Here is a 22,188-nt window from a genome sequence, read left to right as displayed (position 1 = left end):
GGGACTGCTGCATTATCTGCCTTACAGAAACTTGGATGTCTGCTGAGATTCCAGATTCAGCCATTGAACCCGTTGGGTTCTCCGTGCACTGAGCGGACAGAGTGAAAGACCTCTCAGGTAAAAGCAGAGGTGGTGGTGTATATTTTATGATCAACAAATCCTGGTGTGATTAGAGGAACGTACATTCTATCAAGTCTTTCTGCTCTCCTGATCTGGAATTTCTCATGCTTCTGTGTCGACCATTCTGGCTACCGAGGGAATTCACAGCGGTCATTATCACTGCTGTGTACATCCCGCCACAAGCCGACACAGACTGGGCACTCAAGGAACTGTATGGGATTATAAGCAAGCAGGAAACCACGCACCCTGAGGCTGCTTTCATTTTGACCGGGGACTTTAACAAAGCCAGTTTCAAATCAGTCGCACCAAAATACCACCAACACATTAGTTTTAACACACAAGGGGACCGGGTTTTGGACCATTGCTACTCTCCCTTCCGGGACGGCTACAAATCCCTCCCCCGCCCACCATTTGGCAAATCGGACCACTCTTCCATTCTGCTTCTGCTCGCTTACAGGCAGAAACTGAAACAGGAAGCACCCACCCTCAGAACGCTCCAGTGCTGGTCGGACCAATCAGACTCTACGCTACAAGACTGTTTTGATCACGTGGACTGGGAGATGTTCCGGTCCGCCTCTGATGACGACATCGAGCTTTACACTGATAGCGTAATGTGTTTCATCAGAAAGTGCGTAGAGGACGTCATTCCTACCAGAAAAATACGGATCTATCTGAACCAGAAACCTTGGATTAACAGCGGTGTTTGCGCGGCACTTGATGCACGGACCTCCACTTTTAATTCTGGGAACGTGGAGGAGCATAAACAAGCCAGTTATGGAACAAGATTGAAGGACAGTTTAACACCACCAACTCTAGAAGCATGTGGCAGGGAATTAACATCATCACGGACTTTAATGGGAATAAAAACTCCGCCATGAACACCGTTGCCTCTCTCCCGGATGAGCCAAATACTTTTTATGCTCGGTTTGAGGAAAATAACACCGCCCTCGCGGAGAGCGCTCTCATGGCTGAAGCTACAGAGGTTAGTTCACTCTCCGCCCCTGTAGTGGATGTAACCTGATCCTTCCGACAGGTGATTATCCGCAAAGCCGCCAGTCCAGATGGCATTTCGGGCTGCGTCATCAGAGCGTGCGTGAACCAACTGGCTGGAGTTTTTACGGACATTTTCAACCTTTCCCTCTCTTTGTCTGTAGTCCCCACATGCTTTAAAACGTCCACCATTGTGCCTGTTCCAAAGCAATCCAAAATAACTAAATGACTGGCGTCTTGTTGCTCTGACCTTCATCATCAGCAAATGCTTTGAGAGACTAATCAGAGATTAGATCTGCTCTGTGCTGCCTCCATCACTAGACCCATTGCAGTTTGCTAACCGCAACAACCGCTCCACTGATGATGCCATTGCATCTACAATACACACTGCTTTCTCCCACCTGGAAAAAAAAGAACACTTATGTGAGAATGTTGTTTGTAGACTACAGCTCAGCATTCATCACCATAGTGCCCTCCAAGCTTGATGAGAAACTCCGGGCTCTGGGCTTAAACAGCTCGCTGTGTAGCTGGATCCTGGACTTCCTGTCAAGCAGACGCCAGGTGGTTAGAATAGGCAGCAACATCTCCTCATCACTGACCCTCAACACTGGAGCCCCGTAGGGTTGTGTTCTCAGCCCACTCCTGTATTCCCAGTACACACATGACTGTGTGGCAACACACAGCTCCAATGCCATCATTAAGTTTGCTGATGATACGACGGTGGTAAGTCTGATCACTGACAATGATGAAACAGCCTACAGAGAGGAGGTGCACACTCTGACACACTGGTGTCAGGAGCACTACCTCTCCCTCAACGTCAGTATGACAAAGGAGCTTGTGGTGGACTTCAGGAGAAGAGATAGAGAACACAGTCCCTTCACCATCAATGGAGCACCAGTGGAGAGAGTCAGCAGCTTCAAGTTCCTGGGTGTCCACATCACTGAGGAACTAACAAGGTCAATCCACACTGAAGCCGTTGTGAAGAAGGCTCATCAGCGCCTCTTCTTCCTGAGACGGCTGAAGAAGTTTGGAATGAACTGCCACATCCTCACACAGTTCTACACCTGCACTGTAGAGAGCATCCTGACTGGCTGCATCTCCGCCTGGTACGACAATAGCACTGCCCACAACCGCAAAGCACTTCAAAGGGTGGTGCGAACTGCCAGACACATCATCGGAGGTGAGCTTCCCTCCCTCCAGGACATATATACCAGGAGGTGTGAAAAAAAACTTGGAGGATCATCAGAGACTCCAGCCACTCGAGCCATGGGCTGTTCTCACTGCTACCATCAGGCAGGCAGTATCGCAGCATCAGGACCTGCACCAGCCGACTTCATGACAGCTTCTTCCCCCAAGCAAACAGACTTCTGAACTCTTGATCTCCCACGATCAAAATACATCAGCACTGCACTTTATTACTCTTACTCTTATATCTCACACCAGACTGTCGTAAATTATATTATTATTATATTATATTCTCTTTTAACAGCTTACTATCAACCGACAGCCTGAATGTCAATACAGTACAATACAACCTACTGTACATTCTATATATACTATATATACTTTTTTTTATTGAATAATGTGTATCTATATTGTGTGTATTGTAAACTGTACATTGTATGTTATTATTTGTATATTGTGTTGTGTGTAATTATGTGTATATTAGATTTTAAATTGAGTTGTAAATCTGATGTTTATTGTAAATTGGTATATGTCTTATCACTGTCACGACTGCTATGTTGCTCGGAACTGCACCCAAGAATTTCACACACTGTTGCACTTGTGTATATGGCTGTGTGACAATAAAAGTGATTTGATTTGATTTGTTTAAATGACTTTTGATCTGAATTTGTTTTTGTTTTTTAACTCAGCCTTGAAAAAGTGAACAAAAACAAAGAAAAGAAAAACTGTTTTCAGTCAACTTCCGCAATGACAGGTTAAAAAACTTACTCAATATTCAGTGAGGGATGATACATTATAAAGGTTACATTTGGCAGCTTTTATATAAAAAAAAAAAATCGAAATCCAGTTCCTTTTACAGTAATTAAAACAGAACAAATTCCACAGATTAAGTATGATTTCAATACTAAGCCACGCCTTCAAACTCCTCCCCTGTTCTAATCAAAGGAAGAATCTAAAAAAACAAAGCAACAACAAAGGCATGAAACTACGGATGTTTGATTTAGCTATAATGAAAAGCCTTTGCCTCAACCGCAAAGACCCTTAATTATCACAGGCACTCATGGTTGGCCTACCAGATAAAACCACACCTTCTAATCGCTTTGACAACAAGGTCACATTTTTCTACACTTAAGTTTTATTTTACACCCTTTCAGGATGGAAGAGACAAATGTGAGCAAGAACACAACAACTGCACTACTGTGAGTGTTAAAGGGTGTCCCACTTTCCCAGGTTATCTCAAAAGGGTCTCTTATACATCATTACACAGTAAACATTTATTTGTTTAGTCTATCTGTCATTCAGCTTGGGTGAATCGACAATCTCCTCATCTTCATCTTTGTCGTCTTTTGCCCCGATCAGTCGTTGCCGAGCAAAGTCCTCAAAGATGATGTCATCGTCACTAGGGACACATAGTAGAAAACGTTAACTTTTTACCCCTAAAGTCACTTTTTCTCTGTGTATTACTAGATTTAAAATAAAAGTTATAGATCAATAATCAATTTGACAGATATTTTTACAGATATTCACACTTTGTTATTAAATATCAGCTCTTCGATGTTGTGCACCAATAAATGGCAATATTTGGTAAAGAACAGCATCCACCAACGGTATTTCACTGTGAGTTCAACAGTAAACAACAGAGTTCACAGTTAGAGTAAGTTACTTATTTAATCTATTGTTTGCATGAACAACTCAACATTTTTACATAACAGTCAGTGTCAGAAATTAATGTTACATTTATGGATAACATTGGCCCTCTGCACTTGATTCTCAAGGGCATATTTTACCTTTATGAGGACAATTGTATTCTAACTATATAAAAAATATACTGAGGGTCATCCTTTTAGGTTAAATATTTTTTTAACCAGTTCATTAACAAGAGAAAAAATAAATAAATTATGGGGACATTTTTGTCACTTTCAGTGGCATATTTGCCCCCTGCCCCTCTAAATTTCTGACCCTGATAACAGCCATTCATTCTCAAGTGAGAAATGCATAGCATTTTAAGCCTAACAGCAAGACATACCCCTAAAAAGAAAAACATTTATATAACATTTTGATCATAAAACAACATTGCAAACAAACAGAATTATAATAGCATTTTTATTGCTATTGTTGTTATTGCTTTCATTATTTAAAAAGAAAACTTAATGCATAAGTCTTGTGATTATTTAGTTATTATTGAGTAGGAACAAAAATAAAACATTATTGCATATGACATTGGTATCCGTCATAAACAATGTTGGCCAATCTCTATTTCTAATTTTAGAAAAGTGGTTGAAGTTCCATTAAGCATATCATTTTATAATGTACAGACAGCTGTCTATGAAGTCATCAATCATTACTGTCTGCATTTATTAAATTGTTTTTATTTTATTTTTTATCAAAACCAAACTTGCAACAACTTGAAAGTAATTTTAAGTTAGGACTGATAACGTTTCTTTTTTTAAATTCCTGCCAAAGCATGTGACAAGTTTTAATGCCAGTACAAAATCTAAAAGCAAAAACATATTTTTTTCATTCTCTACTGCTATTGGAGAAACAGATGACTAAATAATTAACCATAACCATAATTTAGAAAACATACATGACATTTACCATGACATTTTTGCCAAATAATAAAAAAAAAATTTAAAAAAATAAAACCAGAAACACACAACATGAAACAAATTCAGTAGCACTTTAGAGTATGTGTTCTTACCAGTTAGAAGTGTAGAAGTTACAAGTAAATAGGGTGTAATAACAGTTCCCTATCTGTCACTCACTCGATGTTGTGTCGATGTAGTGACACTAGGGGTCACTCTTTGGAGCCCAAGACACCTCTGGTCTTTGATAAAAGGCCAATGAAAATTGGCGAGTGGTATTTGCATGCCACTCCCCCAGACATACGTGCATAAAAGGAGCTGGCTCGCAACCACTCATTCAGGTTTTGTGCTGAGGAGCCGAGACAAGGTTCCGGCCATTTCAGCGGGTAGCTCAGTGTTGTGGCAGGAGGGACACAATGTCTCGTTCCCTCCATCAGGGAACGGAGGTTACGAAAGTAACCAAGACGTTCCCTATCTGTCACTCACTCGACGTTGTGTCAATGTAGTGACACAAGGGGTCCCTATACAAAATGCCACAACTAGCTGAACTGTGTTATGTGGACTGGTGGTGTGAGATGGGCAGGCCATTGCGTGCCTCGTAGCCAGCGCACCTGGCCCCAATGCTCCTACGAGCGTCATACGGTCCCCTGCACCTTGGGGACAAGTCGGCTGCCCAAGAATGGGGACAGGCTGCCCCACCCATGGCCTCGTCCCTTTTTTCTCCCCAAAAAAGAATGGAAATCTTGTTCAGCTGGGGGCCATTAAGTGTCCATGTCAGGGAGGTGTCCCTTCCCACAGAGACCACACCCTACCCAAAGGGGAGGTAACTGTGTGGAAATACATCACATGGTCCTACCAAGCTTGTCGGCAGTGTCGCATGTGGAGAAGTACCCGTGGTGGGTCCTACCCAGAGGGGAGGAGCTCTACAACACGGCGACCGGTGGCAGAGGGAACTCTGCCCAAGGAACATGCGGGTTTACCAACGGGGAAACCGTCTTGCGGAAGATACATCACACGGGGTTACATACAGGCAACTGGTGCATGTGGAGCACCTATCCCAGCACAGGGCCTAATAGCACACATGCTGGTCCGGCATCGAGTTTCTCCTCCAACTCGCCTGCCACAGGGCTAAGGAGGAAGGACATCCAGGGTCCACGACTTCGTGAACATGGCTGAGGGGTAAAAGTGCACATCTCCCCCTCCAGGAGGGGTAAGGCGCTATGCGCAAGCGGTACACCCGACCAGTTGTCCCGTACACTTACCTGTTCATACCTGACAATACACGGGATGAAACCGGCTCAACCCGGAGACTGTAGAACCTCGCGAAGGTTTTGGGTGTTGCCCAGCCCGCTGCTCTGCAGATGTCTCCTAAAGAGGCACCATTGTTCAGGGCCCAGGAGGCCGCCACACTCCTTGTAGAGTGTGCTCGCAGCCCCAAGGGGGGGGGGGGGCGGCATGTCCTGGGCGTGATAAGCCAAGGCGATGGCGTCAATGACCCAGTCAACGATCCTTTGTTTGGAGAAGCGAGGTGACAGGGACAGACCGAAGGTGAGGACCTTATACTGGTACACTCGGCCCTTGAAAGCAAACCGCAGGAAGGGCCTGTGTCGAGGTAAAACCGAGATGTGGAAGTACGCGTCCTTCAGGTCTACTGCCGCGAAACAATCTTGATGCCAAATGCTTGCTAAAATGAATTTCTGCATCAGCATCTTGAACAGGAGTCTGTGCAAGGTCCGGTTCAGTACTCACAGGTCCCAGATTGCCCACAACCCACCGCCTTTCTTCGCGGCAGGGCAGGGCCTGAGGCACCACGTTGAGGGGGCTCGAGCCTAGAACTCATGGCCGTGCTAAGTCTGGGGATGTCAAAGCACTTACCTGGCTCCGGATACCCACTATAGGACCGGTCAGGGAGGTGGGAGGAGGGAAATCATCCCCATAGTCCGTCAAAACCATCCTGGTGTGGGTGTGTTTGTGCCACAGCTGGGCGTACCGGGGCGACATGCAGATGGGGTGCGGCGTCTGCGCCAGGGCAGGATGTGCTGAATAGCCTCTGTCTGCTTCTTAACCGCCGTGAACTGCTTGGCAAAGTCGTCGAATAGGCCAACCTGGGAGATGGGGGCATCAAGGTACCGTGCCTTGTCAGCCTCCCTCATCTTGACCAGGTTGAGCCAAAGGTGGCATTCCTGGACCACGAGGGTGGACATCGCCTGACCTTCGTCGCCTGGAGAGCGAGATTGGTCACCGAACGCAGCTCCTGTATCAATCCCAGGTCAGAACTACCCTCGTACAGTTCTTTTACCGCCTTGGCTTGGTGCACTTACAATGTACTGGGGAATGGGAGGTCCGTGGGGGGTTACCCGGCGGAGCAGTTCCCATTGGGGTCCCCAAATCACCCCCAGTGCTAACCAACACGGCCTAATACCCGTAGGTAGAAGGACCGAGGTGGGGAGCCGCTGGGGTGGCTTTCCCTCTGACGAAAGAAAGCTGCGACCGTAACGTTGCTATGGTCATGTTCTTGCAGTGAGGACATGACCCGTCCACAAACGCTGTCTCCGCATGGGCAGCACCCAAGCATGTAAGACAGTGATCGTGGCTGTCGGAAGCGGAGAGGTAACGACCGCAACCAGGAATTATACACAAACGGAAAGACATCTTTAAAAAGATGCTCTCCATGAGTGCCCCTCTTTTAGAAGGAAAATATACTCTTTTAGAGGAAGAATATACTCTTTTAGTCTGCTGAAGCACCCAGGGGCATTCTCTGCACTCCACCGGTGCAAGAGGGGGAGAAGCCGCTGTAATGCGCCATAAATACAACAGCTTTTGTAGAGGTGAATGGATCGGTGGAGGAATTCAGCTCGCTGAAATACAACCACTCGGTTCCGAAGAGAAAATCTGAATGAGTGGTTACGAGCCAGCTCCTTTTAGACCCGTATGTCCGGGGGAGTGGCATGCAAATTCCACTCGCCAATTCCCAATGGCCTTTTCTCAAAGATCAGAGGTGTTTGGGGCTCCTAAGAGTGACCCCTAGTGTCACTACATCGATACAATGTCGAGTGAGTGTCAGATAGGGAACTTTGCATTACTGGCAAACCACAAAGCTCCAGGCAGATTAGTAAGTCATTAGCATGTCCATTAAAAAAGATAAAAGACTTACTTTGTGTCGAATTCAATGAGGTTTGTGTCAATGGGGGCATCATTTTCTGGGACTGAAACAAATGAGTTCAAGGAAGAATATTGACAGTCTGCAGTGGCAGTCTTTTTAAGATAATGTCTCATACTGTATTTCTGATTTTGGAAATTACTTAATGTGAATTAAAGAACTTTCATTTTAAAAAGGTGTCTGCACATAAAGATATTTTTATTTGTCACAAGTATTTAGTTTTGAACTTCAGAACTGGCAAAATTTTACACGTTAAGCTCTACTGAAAACATCTGTAACATGCTGTAGATTACTACAGCAAATATTTCTGACTAGCCCCTCAGTTTGTAAAAACAACCAAAATTGTAGCAATGCACAGTGGGCTATAGGGCAAGACATTGCATTGTGGTAATCATTAAAATATAATATATATATATATATATATATATATATATATATATATATATATATATATATATATATATATAGCCATAAGACTTAAGTTAGCACTTACTACTTTGAAAGTTATATGCAATTTTTCAACTGTTGTCATGACCCTGTAAAGCCCAGTTGTCAACGGGCTAACCCCTTAAGGTTAAAGAACTATTTCTGCATGATCTAACCAGGGGTGGACTGAGAACTAAAATCGGCCCTGGAGAAAATTTGTCAAGTTATCAACCAAGAGGGGGTTGTTTCAATGTGTTTCGCAGTCCCTTTCGGCATATCGTGGCCCCCTTCATCATATTGCGGCCCACTTTGGCATATCACAGCCCCATTTTGTGGCCAGCCCACCGGAAAAAGTCCCGGTTCTCCCGATGGTTTAGATGGATCTAACCTATAATAATGTTATGTTGTTGTAACCTAATGTATTCAGGTTGATTCAGTGATTTTAAAGAAATATTCCATAATATTCAAAAGTGTTCAATACAAGTTAAGCTCAATCAACAGCATTTGTGGCATAATGTAAATGAACACCAAAAAATTTCACTTGTCCCTCCTTTTCTTCAAAAAATCTAAAATCTGGGTTACAGTGAGGTGCTTACAATTCAAGTGAATGGGGCCAATCTGTAAACGTTAAAATACTCACTGTTTTAAAAGTATGGCCACAAGGCATAAACGATATGCATGATTTTATTGTGAATCTACATGTTTCCATCCAGCATTTTATGTGATATCCCAAAATGTGCATAAAAACACATGGATTAAAACCCAGATAATTATTGAAACAACTTTACGTCTCATATAATATACATGTTTTAACAGAAGAATTAATGAAAGTGCTTTAATAAAATTATAAACATCACATTTCTGCCTTGAACAGGGACGAGATAATTATAATTTTTTTTGTTTTTTTTGTTTTTTTGTGGTAATCAACATAGTGCCACAAATGCAGTCGATTGAGCTTAACTGGTATTGAACCCAGACAAAGTCATTCTAGCATCTAAGTCCACTGTCGGCCATCTTTGGAATGCTCTTTCCAGCTATTTCCTATTAAGTAGGAATTTTTTAAGCTATTAAGTATTTTTACTTTAGGAAGCTATTTCCAGTCATAACAATGCAGCTCCTATCTACTTGAATGGGGGAACACCGAAATCTCAAAAATGGTTGGTCAAGATTACTATCAAAGAACATATTTCAAATCAACAATATAATTTGATAATATTGGATCATAAATTGTGCTGCTTTACCTCAGATTATGCTAAAACACGCAATTTTCCCAGCTCGTATAACTAATGTACATGCACATTAGCATGATGATTGACAGGCAATGTCAGTATCTAAAAGGTGATTGGCTCTTTTACCTGTAAGGCAGGACTTCCTTTCTACATCCATTGACCGTTGGGCGCTTGAGCTTCTTAGTTCAACATTCCAATTTTTCACATTCATTTAAATAGAAGTGACCCGTCTCTGACCTGGAATATTATTTTAAATAATATTTTTGACTTTAATCAAACCAGTTATTTAGATGTTCCATTGAAGCACATTTTTAGTGTACATGGAGAAAAATCCACCAACAGAAATTACTTCAGTTACACATAACAAGAAACAGTTACACAAAAAGAAATCTGCCTAAAACACTTGCCCCTTATGCTTTTGTAGTAAATGCATTCCTCTGAACACAATTTTTGCTTGTTTATACAAATTGAGGGACGCATTAAAATTATTGTCTGTGTAAATTGACGGCTTGTAATAAAAGATGCTGTTCATAGATCTTAACTAGTTTTGAACCTGGAACATTCATGTAATGTGATATTGCAAGTAACATTTGTATTGTCTTTTCTAAAAAGATCTGAGACACTGGACTACGGTATTAATATTTACTGATTGTACGTCTTATCGCATCCTCTATTGCAGGGGTCAGCAACCTTTTTGACATGGAGTGCCATTTTTTATTTTCCTAGTTAATGGCATTTACTCGCGTGATTAAACGAATGTGAAGTGCTGCCGGCTCGTGATGTGCGAATGGCTTGCATGCGCTGCACGAGTATGTTGGGTATACTGCAGTCTCATCACATTTTAATTTTTTGTTTAGTCTCCCATTCAGCTCATGAAAACATTTTGTGTGTATGTAGATTGGAATGCAGGTGCAGAATTTCATCAAAATAAAATAGTCTACTCCTCTCTCACTGTTGCTGGCATGCCAGTGATTACCCCTCCGCGTGCCAATGCTGGCGCGCCTGCCATTGGTTGCCGACCCCTGCTCTGTTGTAATGGTCACCCTGTTACAGGTTGTGTAATTTCTCTTCCCGACCACTAGAGGTCACCTTTAAAGGGAAATTACTATATAATGCTTCCTTGAGCATAGAGGAAGAGGAGAGGGGGAAAGCATGGTCAGAGCAGTTTGCTAATCTTATGCTGTAGTCTCCACACACATCATCTGAGAGTCACGTGAATGTTTTCTTCAAATTCTTAACTGTGGTTATTTTTTTTCTTTTGTGTCTCTGAATACAAGTTAATTTAAACTTGTTTGGAGTTTGCAGACAGCCCACAAAAGGACTTTGTAAAGGGATTGTAAAAAGCAAGGACTGTTAAGGACTGATAGTTTGGTGAAAAGAGTTTCCCACCAGAATTACCTGTTTGGATTACCTTTTTGAATTTACTCTTTCTTGGAATTTGGATTTTCATCACATCATCACCATCTGGGACATTTCAAAGACTGCTCCTTTCCTCATCAAACATACAGAAGTCATTTGCTTTATGGAATGTGTATATATTGCTTTCTCTCCATACTTAACAGTTGGCCTATATTTCATTCCCCTTTTTTGCATACTGTTGTTTGTGTTACAGTGTTTTAATTTACCAGTTCACTGAGTTTCAAACAAACAAACAACGTTTAATGTTTCAATACTTTATTTCATGGTTATGTTTATTGTGACTGTTTATTTAGCTGATTTATGTATTTTGCTGATTTGATTTACAAGGGTGCTTTGTTTCATGAATGTGCTCATTGGTTTGTGTTACAATTCACATTTTCAATACAAAGAATTTATGATTTGCACTTACAAATCAGGACTCTCATGGTTAATTAATACTTCAACCAAATGCAGTTAGAATCCCCCTTTAATTTATGTAGCCTACTGTCTGTGGAAATAGGTGAGATGGTTATATAATGGTGACTCATTTGTTTTCCATGGTGTAATGTACCATGTTGGGGTCACATTCATTTTTGAGCTGTAGCTTTGGATATCAATTCTTTTACCTCAGTGTCTTTCTGTTGTGCCTCTGCTTGCTCCTCCCAGTCGATCGGAAGGCTCACAGTACTCTTAGATACTCTCAGAGCTTTGCACAGTAAGCAATCCTGGACATGTTGTTTCCTCCTTACTCCTAGATAAAGTATCAGGCACAACGTTACACTGAACTTTCCGATATTTCAAAATCAAAACCTTGGAGCCGAATGGTCCATCGTGTTAACTGGGAAGAGGGTTTTGGATGGTTGAAGACCCATGGCAAAGCTGCGTGGTCAGTGACTACTTCAAAGAGTTGGCCTTCAAGGAAAAGGCTCCACTTTTCCACTCTATTTCAGCACCATGAAGTAATCTGACGTGTAGGCTACAACATGTTCCTCACCATCCGTTTTCTGGGTTAACACAGCTCCAAGTCCAACTTGGCTGGTATCGGTCTGAACTTTGAATGAGAAGTCAGGAGGAGTCAGAACAGGAGCTATGGTCAGTGCCTGCTTTATGTCATCAAAGCACCTTTGACAGTCTTCAGACCAGACCCACATGGATCCTTTCTGTTTCAATGCATGCAGAATCGCTGCTCTCTCTGCAAAACAGGGGATGAATCAGTGATACCACCCTGCTAGGCCCAGAAATCGCTGCACATCTTTGAATAACTGAGGGGTTGGAAACTCGCTCACAGCTCTCACCTTTGCTGGATCCATCTTCACGCCTTCTGCTGACACAACATGCCCCAGGAATGAGGGATCGTTGAATCAGGTTACATTTCTTGAGGTTAAGGGCCAGACCTGCTTTTTGAAGACAGCTGTAAACTGCAGAGACGTAGCACGTGTGGAGGCCCACGCTATTCTCCGCAGCATCCATGCACATCTCACCACGCGCCCCACCGAGAGCGAGAACCATATTATAGCGACCACGAGGAGGTTAACCCAACGTGACTCTACCCACCATAGCAACCGGGCCAATTGGTTGCTTAGGAAGCCTGACTGGAGTCACTCAGCATGCCTTGGATTCGAACTTGTGACTCCAGGTGTGGTTGTCAGCATCTTTACTTGCTGAGCTACCCAGGCCCTAAAGGGGGATTATAACTGCATAAGGTTGAAGTATTAAATAAACATGAGTTTCTTGATTTGTAAGTGCAAAACATAAATTCTTTGTATTGAAAACATGAGTTGTAACAAACCAATGACCCCATTCATGAAGCATAAAGCACCCTTGTAAATCAAATCAACAAAATACATAAATCAGCAAAATAAACAGTCACAATAAACATAACTCATAACCATGAAATAAAGCATTGAAACATGAAACTTTGTTTGTTTGAGATCCCCAATGAACTGGTAAATGAAACACTGCAACACAAACAACAGTATGCAAAAAGGGGAATGAACTATAGGCCAACTGTTCAGTATGGAAAGAAAGCAATATATACACAGTCCATAAAGCAAATGACTTATCATATATACATTACATACATCATGATGGCGCCACGGATGGCTGCCTTGCTGTGGAGCGCTCCTATTGTTTTGTTGTTTTTGTTTGTTTGTCCTGTGTTTAGTAATCTTTTTCCAGTCAGTTTTACCAGAGACGAACTGCTGAACATTTGACAGCATATACCAGTCAATCTTTTCCCAGATTTTGAATATTCGGACATCTTGGTGGACATTTTAGTCAGAGGCGCGGCTGTGTTTTTTAAGCGCATTATGAGACGCAGGCGAGGGAGACGAGCAGTCGTGCTGGTCAAGCTCCGTCGGTGTGGCTTCTTGCAAACATCTTGCGAATCTCCCTCCCTAACAAAACGGACGAACTACATCTCCTCACCCACACAAACAAGGACTTTCAACCTCTGCTGCCTTGTGCTTCACAGAAACCTGGCTGAGTGAAGCCATTCTGGACAGTGCATTACATCTGCCGGGCTTTCAGCTGTTCAGAGCGGATCGCATCATGGAGTTAACGGGGAAAACGATTTTACATCAGTGAAAGTTGGTATACAGATGTAAAAACGTTAAAGAAGATGTCCTGTCCTAATTTGGAAGCTGTGTTTATTAACTGTAAGCCTTTCTACTTGCTGCGGAAGTTTTCCTCGTTTATTCTGGTGAGTGTGTATATTGCGCCAAACGCATGTTTTAATGCCGCGCTGCAACAGCTGGCTGATCAAATCACAGACATGGAACAACAATACCCTGACTCAGTTATTATTATTCTTGGGGATTTTAACAAAGCAAACCTCACACATGAACTGCCCAAATACAAACAGCACATTACATGCCCCACCAGAGACAGAAATACACTGGATCACTGCTACACAACAATAAAGGATGCATATCTCTCTGTTCCTAGATCAGCTTTGGGACTATCTGATCACTGTCTGGTTCATCTTCTTCCACCCTACAGACAGAAATTAAAATCTGCTAAGCCTGTAGTAAGGACTGTAAAGAGATGGACCAATGAAGCAGAGTTGGAACTACAAGACTGCTTTGACTACACTGATTGGAGTGTTTTTGAAGCTGCAGACACCAATCTGGATGAGTTCACAGATACTGTAACATAATATATCAGTTTCTGTGAGGATAGGTGCATTCCTACTAGGACTTATTTAATATTTAACAATGACAAACCATGGTTTACAGCAGAACTCAGTCAGCTTCGTCAGGCCAAAGAGAATGCTTACAGTGTTGGGGATAAAGTCTTGTACAATCAGGCCAGGAACACACTGAATAAGGGAATCTGAGTGGCTAAAAAAAGATACTCTGAGAAGCTGAAAAACAAGTTTTCAGCCCAAGACCCTGCAATAGTGTGGAGTGGCATGAAACAACTTTCGAATTACAGAACTCCTACCCCCAACCCTGGGGTGACCAACAACTGGCTGATGACCTGAATGTGTTCTACTGCAGATTTGAAAGGCCCAATCTCACACCCCACGCCCACTCTGATCTTCACTTCACACAAAAACCTCCTGCAACTCCCCTCCTGCTACTCAACCTGCACTTAAGATCTGTGAAGATGATGTGTGCCGTGACCTTCAGAAACAAAAGACGAGGAAAGCACAGGGCCCAGATAGCGTTTCATCTGCATGTCTTAGATCCTGTGCTAACCAGCTGGCCCCCATCTTCACACAGATCTTCAATAGATCACTGGAGCAGTGTGAAGTCCCATGGTGTTGGCCCACCTGAAGGACATCACTGGACCCTTTCTAGATCCCCTTCAATTTGCTTATCGAGCAAACAGGTCTGTGGATGATGCAGTCAACATGGGATTGCATCATATCCTGCAACATCTGGACAGACCAGGGACATATGCAAGGATCCTTTTTGTGGACTTCAGTTCAGCTTTCAACACCATCATCCCAGCTATTCTCCGGACTAAATTACACCAACTCTCTGTTCCCACGTCTATCTGTCAGTGGATTACCAGCTTTCTGACAGACAGGCAGCAGCTTGTGAGACAGGGGAAATTCACTTCCAGCACCTGTACAATCAGCACTGGTGCCCCCCAGGGATGTGTGCTCTCCCCACTACTCTTCTCCCTCTACACCAACGACTGCATCGCCAAGGACCCCTCCGTCAAGCTCCTGAAGTTTGCAGATGACTCCACTGTCATCGGCCTCATCCAAGATGACGATGAGTCTGCATGCAGAAGGGAGGTTAAACAGCTGGCTGTCTGGTGCAGTCAAAACACCCTTGAGCTGAACACGCTCAAAACGGTGGAGATGAATGTGGACTTTAGGAGGAACCCCCCAACACTGTCCCCCCTCACCATTCTAAACAGCATTGTGGCAGCAGCGGAGTCATTCAGGTTCCTGGGCACTACCATCTCACAGGACCTGAAATGGGAGACCCACATTGACTCCATTGCGAAAAAGGCCCAGCAGAGTTTGTACTTCCTTCGCCAGTTGAGGAAGTTCAACCTGCCACAGGCGCTGCTGATACAGTTCTACTCAGTGGTCATTGAGTCTGTTCTCTGCACTTCTATAACTGTCTGGTTTTGTTCAGCTACGAAATCGGATATCAGAAGACTACAAAGGACAGTTTGGACTGCTGAGAGGATTATTGGTTGCCCCCTGCCCTCCCTTCAAGGACTATATACTTCCAGAATGAGAAAAAAGGCTGGAAAAATCACTCTGGACCCATCTCACCCTGCCCACTACCTTTTTGAACTGTTGCCTTCTGGATGACGCTTCAGAGCACTAAGCACCAGAACCGTCAGGCACAGGAACAGTTTTTCCCCCCAGGCTATCCATCTCATGAACAGTCAAAACTGCTCCTTTGAGCAATAAATTAAGTGCAATACACGGCTTAGTCTTTTTATATTATCCAACACATCCTACCTTTTCTGCCATTACATTCCCTTGCACTGTATATAACCGATTTGTATTTAGATTTGCACTACTTATGTGTGTGTGTATGTATATATTCATATACACTATATTGCCAAAAGTATTCGCTCATCTGCCTTTAGACACATATGAACTTAAGTGACATCCCATTCTTAATCCATAGGGTTTACTTTGACGTCGGCCCACCCTTTGCAGCTATAACAGCTTCAACTGTTCTGGGAAGATTTTCCACAAGGTTTAGGAGTGTGTTTATGGGAATTTTTGACCATTCTTCCAGAAGCGCATTTGTGAGGTCAGACACTGATGTTGGACGAGAAGGCCTGGCTCGCAGTCTTCGCTCTAATTCATCCCAAAGGTGCTCTATCGGGTTGAGGTCAGGACTCTGTGCAGGCCAGTCAAGTTCTTCCACACCAAACTCGCTCATCCATGTCTTTATGGACCTTGCTTTGTGCACTGGTGTGCAGTCATGTTGGAACAGGAAGGAGCCATCCCCAAACTGTTCTGACAAAGTTGGGAGCATGGAATTGTCCAAAATCTCTTGGTATGCTGAATCATTCAGAGTTCCTTTCACTGGAACTAAGGGGCCAAGCCCAGCTCCTGAAAAACAACCCCACACCATAATCCCCCCTCCACCAAACTTCACAGTTGGCACAATGCAGTCAGACAAGTACCGTTCTCCTGGCAACCGCCAAACCGTGACTCGTCCATCAGATTGCCAGATGGAGAAGCGTGATTCGTCACTCCAGAGAACGCGTCTCCACTGCTCTAGAGTCCAGTGGTGGCGTGCTTTACACCACTGCATCCAACGCTTTGCATTGCACTTGGTGACGTATGGCTTGGATGCAGCTGCTCGGCCATGGAAACCCATTCCATGAAGCTCTCTACGCACTGTTCTTGAGCTAATCTGAAGGCCATATGAACTTTGGAGGTCTGTAGCGATTGACTCTGCAGAAAGTTGGCGACCTCTGCGCACTATGCGCCTCAGCATCCGCTGACCCCGCTCTGTCATTTTACGTGGCCTACCACTTCGTGGCTGAGTTCCCAATCGCTTCCACTTTGTTATAATACCACTGACAGTTGACTGTGGAATATTTAGTAGCGAGGAAATTTCACGACTGGACTTGTTGCACAGGTGGCATCCTATCACAGTACCACGCTGGAATTCACTGAGCTCCTGAGAGCGGCCCATTCTTTCACAAATGTTTGTAGAAGCAGTCTGCATGCCTAGGTGCTTCATTTTATACACCTGTGGCCATGGAAGTGATTGGAACACCTGAATTCATTTATTTGGATGGGTGAGCGAATACTTTTGGCAATATAGTGTATATGTATATGTGTGTATGTGTATGTGTGTGTGTGTGTATGTATGTGTGTGTATGTATATATATGTATGTGTGTATGTATGTATATACGTATATATGTGTATGTGTGTGTGTGTATATATATATATATATATATATATATATATATATATATATATATATATATTTGTCTATTGTGTATTCTATATATACTTTTTTCGTTTCAATATTTATCTATTTTTTATTCAATTTTAATTATTTTTTAAAAGTCTTGTTGCTGTTTTTGTATTGTTGTGTACTAGAAGCTCCTGTCACCAAGACAAATTCCTTGTATGTGTAAGCATACTTGCTAATAAAGCTCATTCTGATTCTGATTCTGATGAGGAATCTGATTCTGATGAGGAAAGGAGCAGTCTTTAAAATGTCCCAGATGGTGATGATGTGATGAAAATCTAAAATCCAAGAAAAAGAGTCAATTGAAAAAGGTAAACCAAACAGGTAACGCTTGTGGGAAATTATTTTCAGCACACTCTCAGTCCTTAACAGTCCTTGTTTTTTAACAACCCTTTTACAAAGACATTTGTGGGCTGACGGCAAACTCCAAACAAGTATAAATTAACTTGTATTCAGAGACACAAAAGAAAACATTTAACCACAGTTAAGCATTTGAAGAAAACATTCACTTAAAGATGGTGTGTGGAGACTACAGCATAAGATTAGCAAAACAGGCAAACTGCTCTGACCATGGCTGTGTCTCATTTGGAAGGCTGCATGCTAGGTAGAACGGGTCCTTTGAAGGCTGTGGTATACCGAGAGTCCTCCTTTAAACAAGTCTTGTTTAAATGAGACGGCCTTCGTAGGACAAATGGAAACAGAACGTAGCATGGTTGCTATGACAGCACGCCACTCTTTAACAAGCGCCAGCGCTTTGAGTGAGAAGGTAACAAATTCCCTTTGGAAGGGAATGTATGAGGTAAAATTTAGGAGAGTTATGATGTAAAAAGAAAAGAAAATAGATTTTACAGCTGTAGTTTTAGTCTAATACTTCATTTTAATTATATATTAATATAATTATTCATATTATATACTCTGCACTTCAACTTGGGATTTAACATTACTTGCATTTGAACATCATATTTACGGGCAAATTGCCGTCATTTTTTTTTTTTTTTAGACATTTCTGTTGAAGCGAAGAATTGTGGGTTGTGAGCGCCCACGAAGGATACACCTCAAGCATCCTCCGAATTCCCATGAAAGTAGGTTGCATTCGAAGGCTGCATTCGAAGTGTCCCACTCGCTTTTATGAAACCAGACAGCCTCGACGACGTATGCAGCCGACAAATGCAGCCTTCCAAATGAGACACAGCCCATGCTTTCCCCCTCTCCTCTTCCTCTATGCTTAAGGAAGCATTATATATGCATTTCCCTTTAAAGGTGACCTCTAGTGGTTGGGAAAACACAACCTGTAACAGGGAGGCCAATACATAAAATATCAAATTGACACACCTGCTGAAAACAAATCATAGGTTCAAACTAGTTCACAACAGTAATATGGAAGCAGATCTAAAGGCATTCTGGCACACACCATCTCTGTAGATAGATTCCTCCAGTGGTTTGGGATGCATTAATGTGAAGGGGAGCTCAACAGCAACTTCACTTGATAGAGAAACACAAAGCATCAGAGTAAGACATCCAATGAATATGATAACCAAATAAAACCTAGTACTCTGTCCTTTTAAAATAAGCTTTATGCACACATTAATCCCATCACTCATGATTGCTGATAAAGTGCTGAAACTAATAGCCTAAAAGTATTAGCACAAATGGTCCTGTAATTGGTGTCTGAGCCTGTCTGTATCTCTGGCTAAAAGCTTAGTCATTTAGGAATCTGTAATGTGTACAACTGAATCTGACATAATTGACAATTGGCACAATGCAAACAATCTTTTCAGTAGGCCTATATGGTATATCCCAGTCAATGAAATTCACCAAAGCAAAGTTTAAACCCAAACACTCTGACACAAACACACACGCAATCACAGGTACCTTGAGGCAAGATCTCCCAGCAGCCTAAAAAAAATTAATAAAATAAGACATTATATTATTATACTACAATAAGGCATAATTGATTTAGCCTACTGGCGATTATTTTACCCACTAAAGAAATTCTAATAATGCTAGCTAGATTTTAGCATTTTCTGCAGAAAATGTATTTATTTATTTAGCCTGTTTTATGGTCCACCAAGTAAAAAACGTAAGTCTGATTACTTAGAAAAGTAACCTACTCAACAAGACACGTGATTTGAGCTATCATTCATGTCCATAAAAGGTGCAGTTCCCTATCTGTCACTCACTCGACGTTGTGTCGATGTAGTGACACTAGGGATCACTCTTGGGAGCCCGAGACACCTCTGGTCTTTGATAAAAGGCCAATGAAAATTGGCGAGTGGTATTTGCATGCCACTCCCCCGGACATACGGGTATAAAAGGAGCTTGTATGCAACCACTCATTCAGATTTTCTCTTCGGAGCCGAACGGTCATGCTTATTGAGCTGAATTCCCACGACTGTTCATTCACCTCTGCTGGATCTGATGGCGCATTTCAGCGGCTTCTCCCCCCTCTGCACTGGTGCACTGCAGAGAATGCCCCTGGGCGCTTCGGCAGAAATAAAAGAGTATATTTCTTTAAAAGAGTATATTTCTCTAAAAGAGCGGCACACACGGAATGCCTTTTTAAAGACTGTGTGTTATTCCTGGTTGCGCTCGTTATCTCTCGCCTTCTGACGGTCACGATCACGGTCTTTCGAGTCTGGGCACTGCTCACGCGGAGCCAGCGTTCGTGGATGGTCATGTACTCATTGCGAGGACATGTCCATGGCAATGATGCGGTCGCAGTTCGCCTTCGTAAGAAAGCAAGCCACCCCAGAGGCTCCCCGCCTCGGTCCTTTTACCCACGGGTATGAGGCCAGCGTGGCTAGCACTGGGGGCGATTTGGGGACCCCAATGGGACCGCCTCTGCCGGGTATCCCCCCGCGGATCTCCCATTCCCCAGCACGCTCGTCTGCCCTGATCGGGCTTATAGATGAGTCCGCCGGCTCATCTCATGGCGAGTTCGACCTCTTATTCGGAGCCCGCGAAAGTGATGAGCTCTCGAGCGCAGCGTCGGAGGGCGGGCTCGTCCAGTCGGACGCGGAAGCCTCAGCTGGGCTCCTCCCTTCAGGGACGATTGCCCAGTCACAGGCTGACGCAGAGATGATGACATGCTTTCCCGGGCAGCCGCCCAAAGCCACGCCCTGCCCCCGTTCCTTTCTTCCCAGAAGTGCATGAAGAGCTGACAAGGTCATGGGAGGCACTTTTTACTGCCCGGTCCCGATTTTTTTCAGCTTCCCCACCCTCACTACCCTCGATGGTGGGGCGGCCAAGGGCTATTCGGAAATCCCCCAGTGGATAAAGGTGCTCGCGGTGCACCTATGCCCGCAGAGCGCCGCCACCTGGCGCAGGTGCCCAAAGCCCCCATCCAAGGCCTGTAGGTTTACATCGTCTCTGACAGCCAAGGCGTACGGTGCCCCTGGACAAGCCGCCTCCGCCCTGCACGCCATGGCTCTCCTGCAATCCGCCAAGGTGCTAAAGGAACTGCACGAGGGTAGTTCCATCCCAGGATTGATGCTCTCTGAGCAACGGAGGTCAGGGCGAGGTCTCTCAGGCAGACGATGTCCACATTAGTGGTCCAGGAGTGCCACCTTTGGCTCAACCTGGTTGAGATGGGTGAGGCCGACAGGACACAATTCCTTGCTGCCCCAATCTCCCAGGCTGGCCTATTCAGCGACACCGTCAAGGACTTTGCCCAGCAGATCTCGACTGTGGAACAGTAGACTGAGGCTCTCCGGCATATCCTGCCCCGGCGCGGCTCAAGATCCCGCACCCCGTCACCGTGTCCCCCTGCGGTGACTGCACCGGTTCCGCTGCAGCCCGCCCCTTCAGCCTGGCGTGGAGCCCACCATAGGAAGCAGATGCCACCCGTCTCGCGGCTGCCCAGAACCCATGAAAGGCTTCAAAGCGCCCTTGAGGCAGGCGACCCAGGGACGACGAAACCCGCTGCTCTGGAGCTGGTAAGCAGATCTCTCCATCTTTTTGTTACCTTTGCATTTAATTGTGCTACGTGCCCAAGTGGCTGCAGTACTCAAGAGCTCAGCAAGAGCAGTTTGCTTGTTCCCTGGGTCACGTATCCTGTGTGCACGGCCATCATCACAACCACCGTCCACCACTCTATTTGGCAGGTTTGGTGCTCCAGTGGCGGTCTCCCGCCCCTAAGCACCCAGCTGTGGCACAAATCCGCCCCCGATGTGACAGTCTCCACAGGTCACGAGGACAGGCCTCTTCCTCCCCCATCCCAGGCTGTTCCGGGGGTGGTCACAAGGAGCCAGGTAAGTGCTTCAATGTCCCTAGGCTCTAGACAGCCACGACATGGTGTGGCACCTCGAGCTCCGCCCCACCGCGAGGCCCCACCTGCCGGTACATCCGACGACGTTGTCCCTTTGGTCCCCCTTGAGCGGAACTTGGACACGTGGCTTGCGCTTTCCAATTACGCGATGGCTGGTCCGGACCGTCCGACTGGCTGTGCGACTCGGTTCACCAGGCGTCAGCCCAGGCTCAGCGGTGTCCACTTCACCTTGGTGAAGGACGAAAACGCTGCTACCTTGCACAGAGAACGCTACCCTCCTACAGAAGGGTGCGATAGAACCTGTCCCTCCGGCCGAGATGAAGAAGGGGTTTTACAGCCCCTACTTCATCGTACCGAAAAAAGGCGGTGGGTTGCGGCCAATCTTGGACCTGCGAGTACTGAACCGGGCTT

General features: G+C 44.4%; 1 protein-coding gene across 1 annotated transcript in view; it reads right to left on the bottom strand.

The window, feature by feature from the left end:
• Positions 1-2,998: 2,998 nt before the first annotated feature.
• Positions 2,999-22,188, bottom strand: part of LOC127430332 (beta-arrestin-1-like) — a 107,388-nt gene continuing 88,198 nt past the window's right edge. Inside the window, exons 13-16 of the mRNA XM_051680066.1 lie at positions 19,383-19,406; positions 18,922-18,992; positions 8,035-8,086; positions 2,999-3,694 (exon numbers count right to left, since the gene is read on the bottom strand). Of these exons, the coding sequence (XP_051536026.1) occupies positions 3,583-3,694; positions 8,035-8,086; positions 18,922-18,992; positions 19,383-19,406 (259 nt within the window). The 3' untranslated portion in view covers positions 2,999-3,582. The remainder of the gene's footprint in view (positions 3,695-8,034; positions 8,087-18,921; positions 18,993-19,382; positions 19,407-22,188) is intronic.

This window comes from Myxocyprinus asiaticus, chromosome 39, assembly GCF_019703515.2.
Source record: "Myxocyprinus asiaticus isolate MX2 ecotype Aquarium Trade chromosome 39, UBuf_Myxa_2, whole genome shotgun sequence".
In the NCBI taxonomy this organism is placed as follows: Eukaryota; Metazoa; Chordata; class Actinopteri; order Cypriniformes; family Catostomidae; genus Myxocyprinus; species Myxocyprinus asiaticus.
This window is presented reverse-complemented; position numbering and strand designations above follow the sequence as displayed.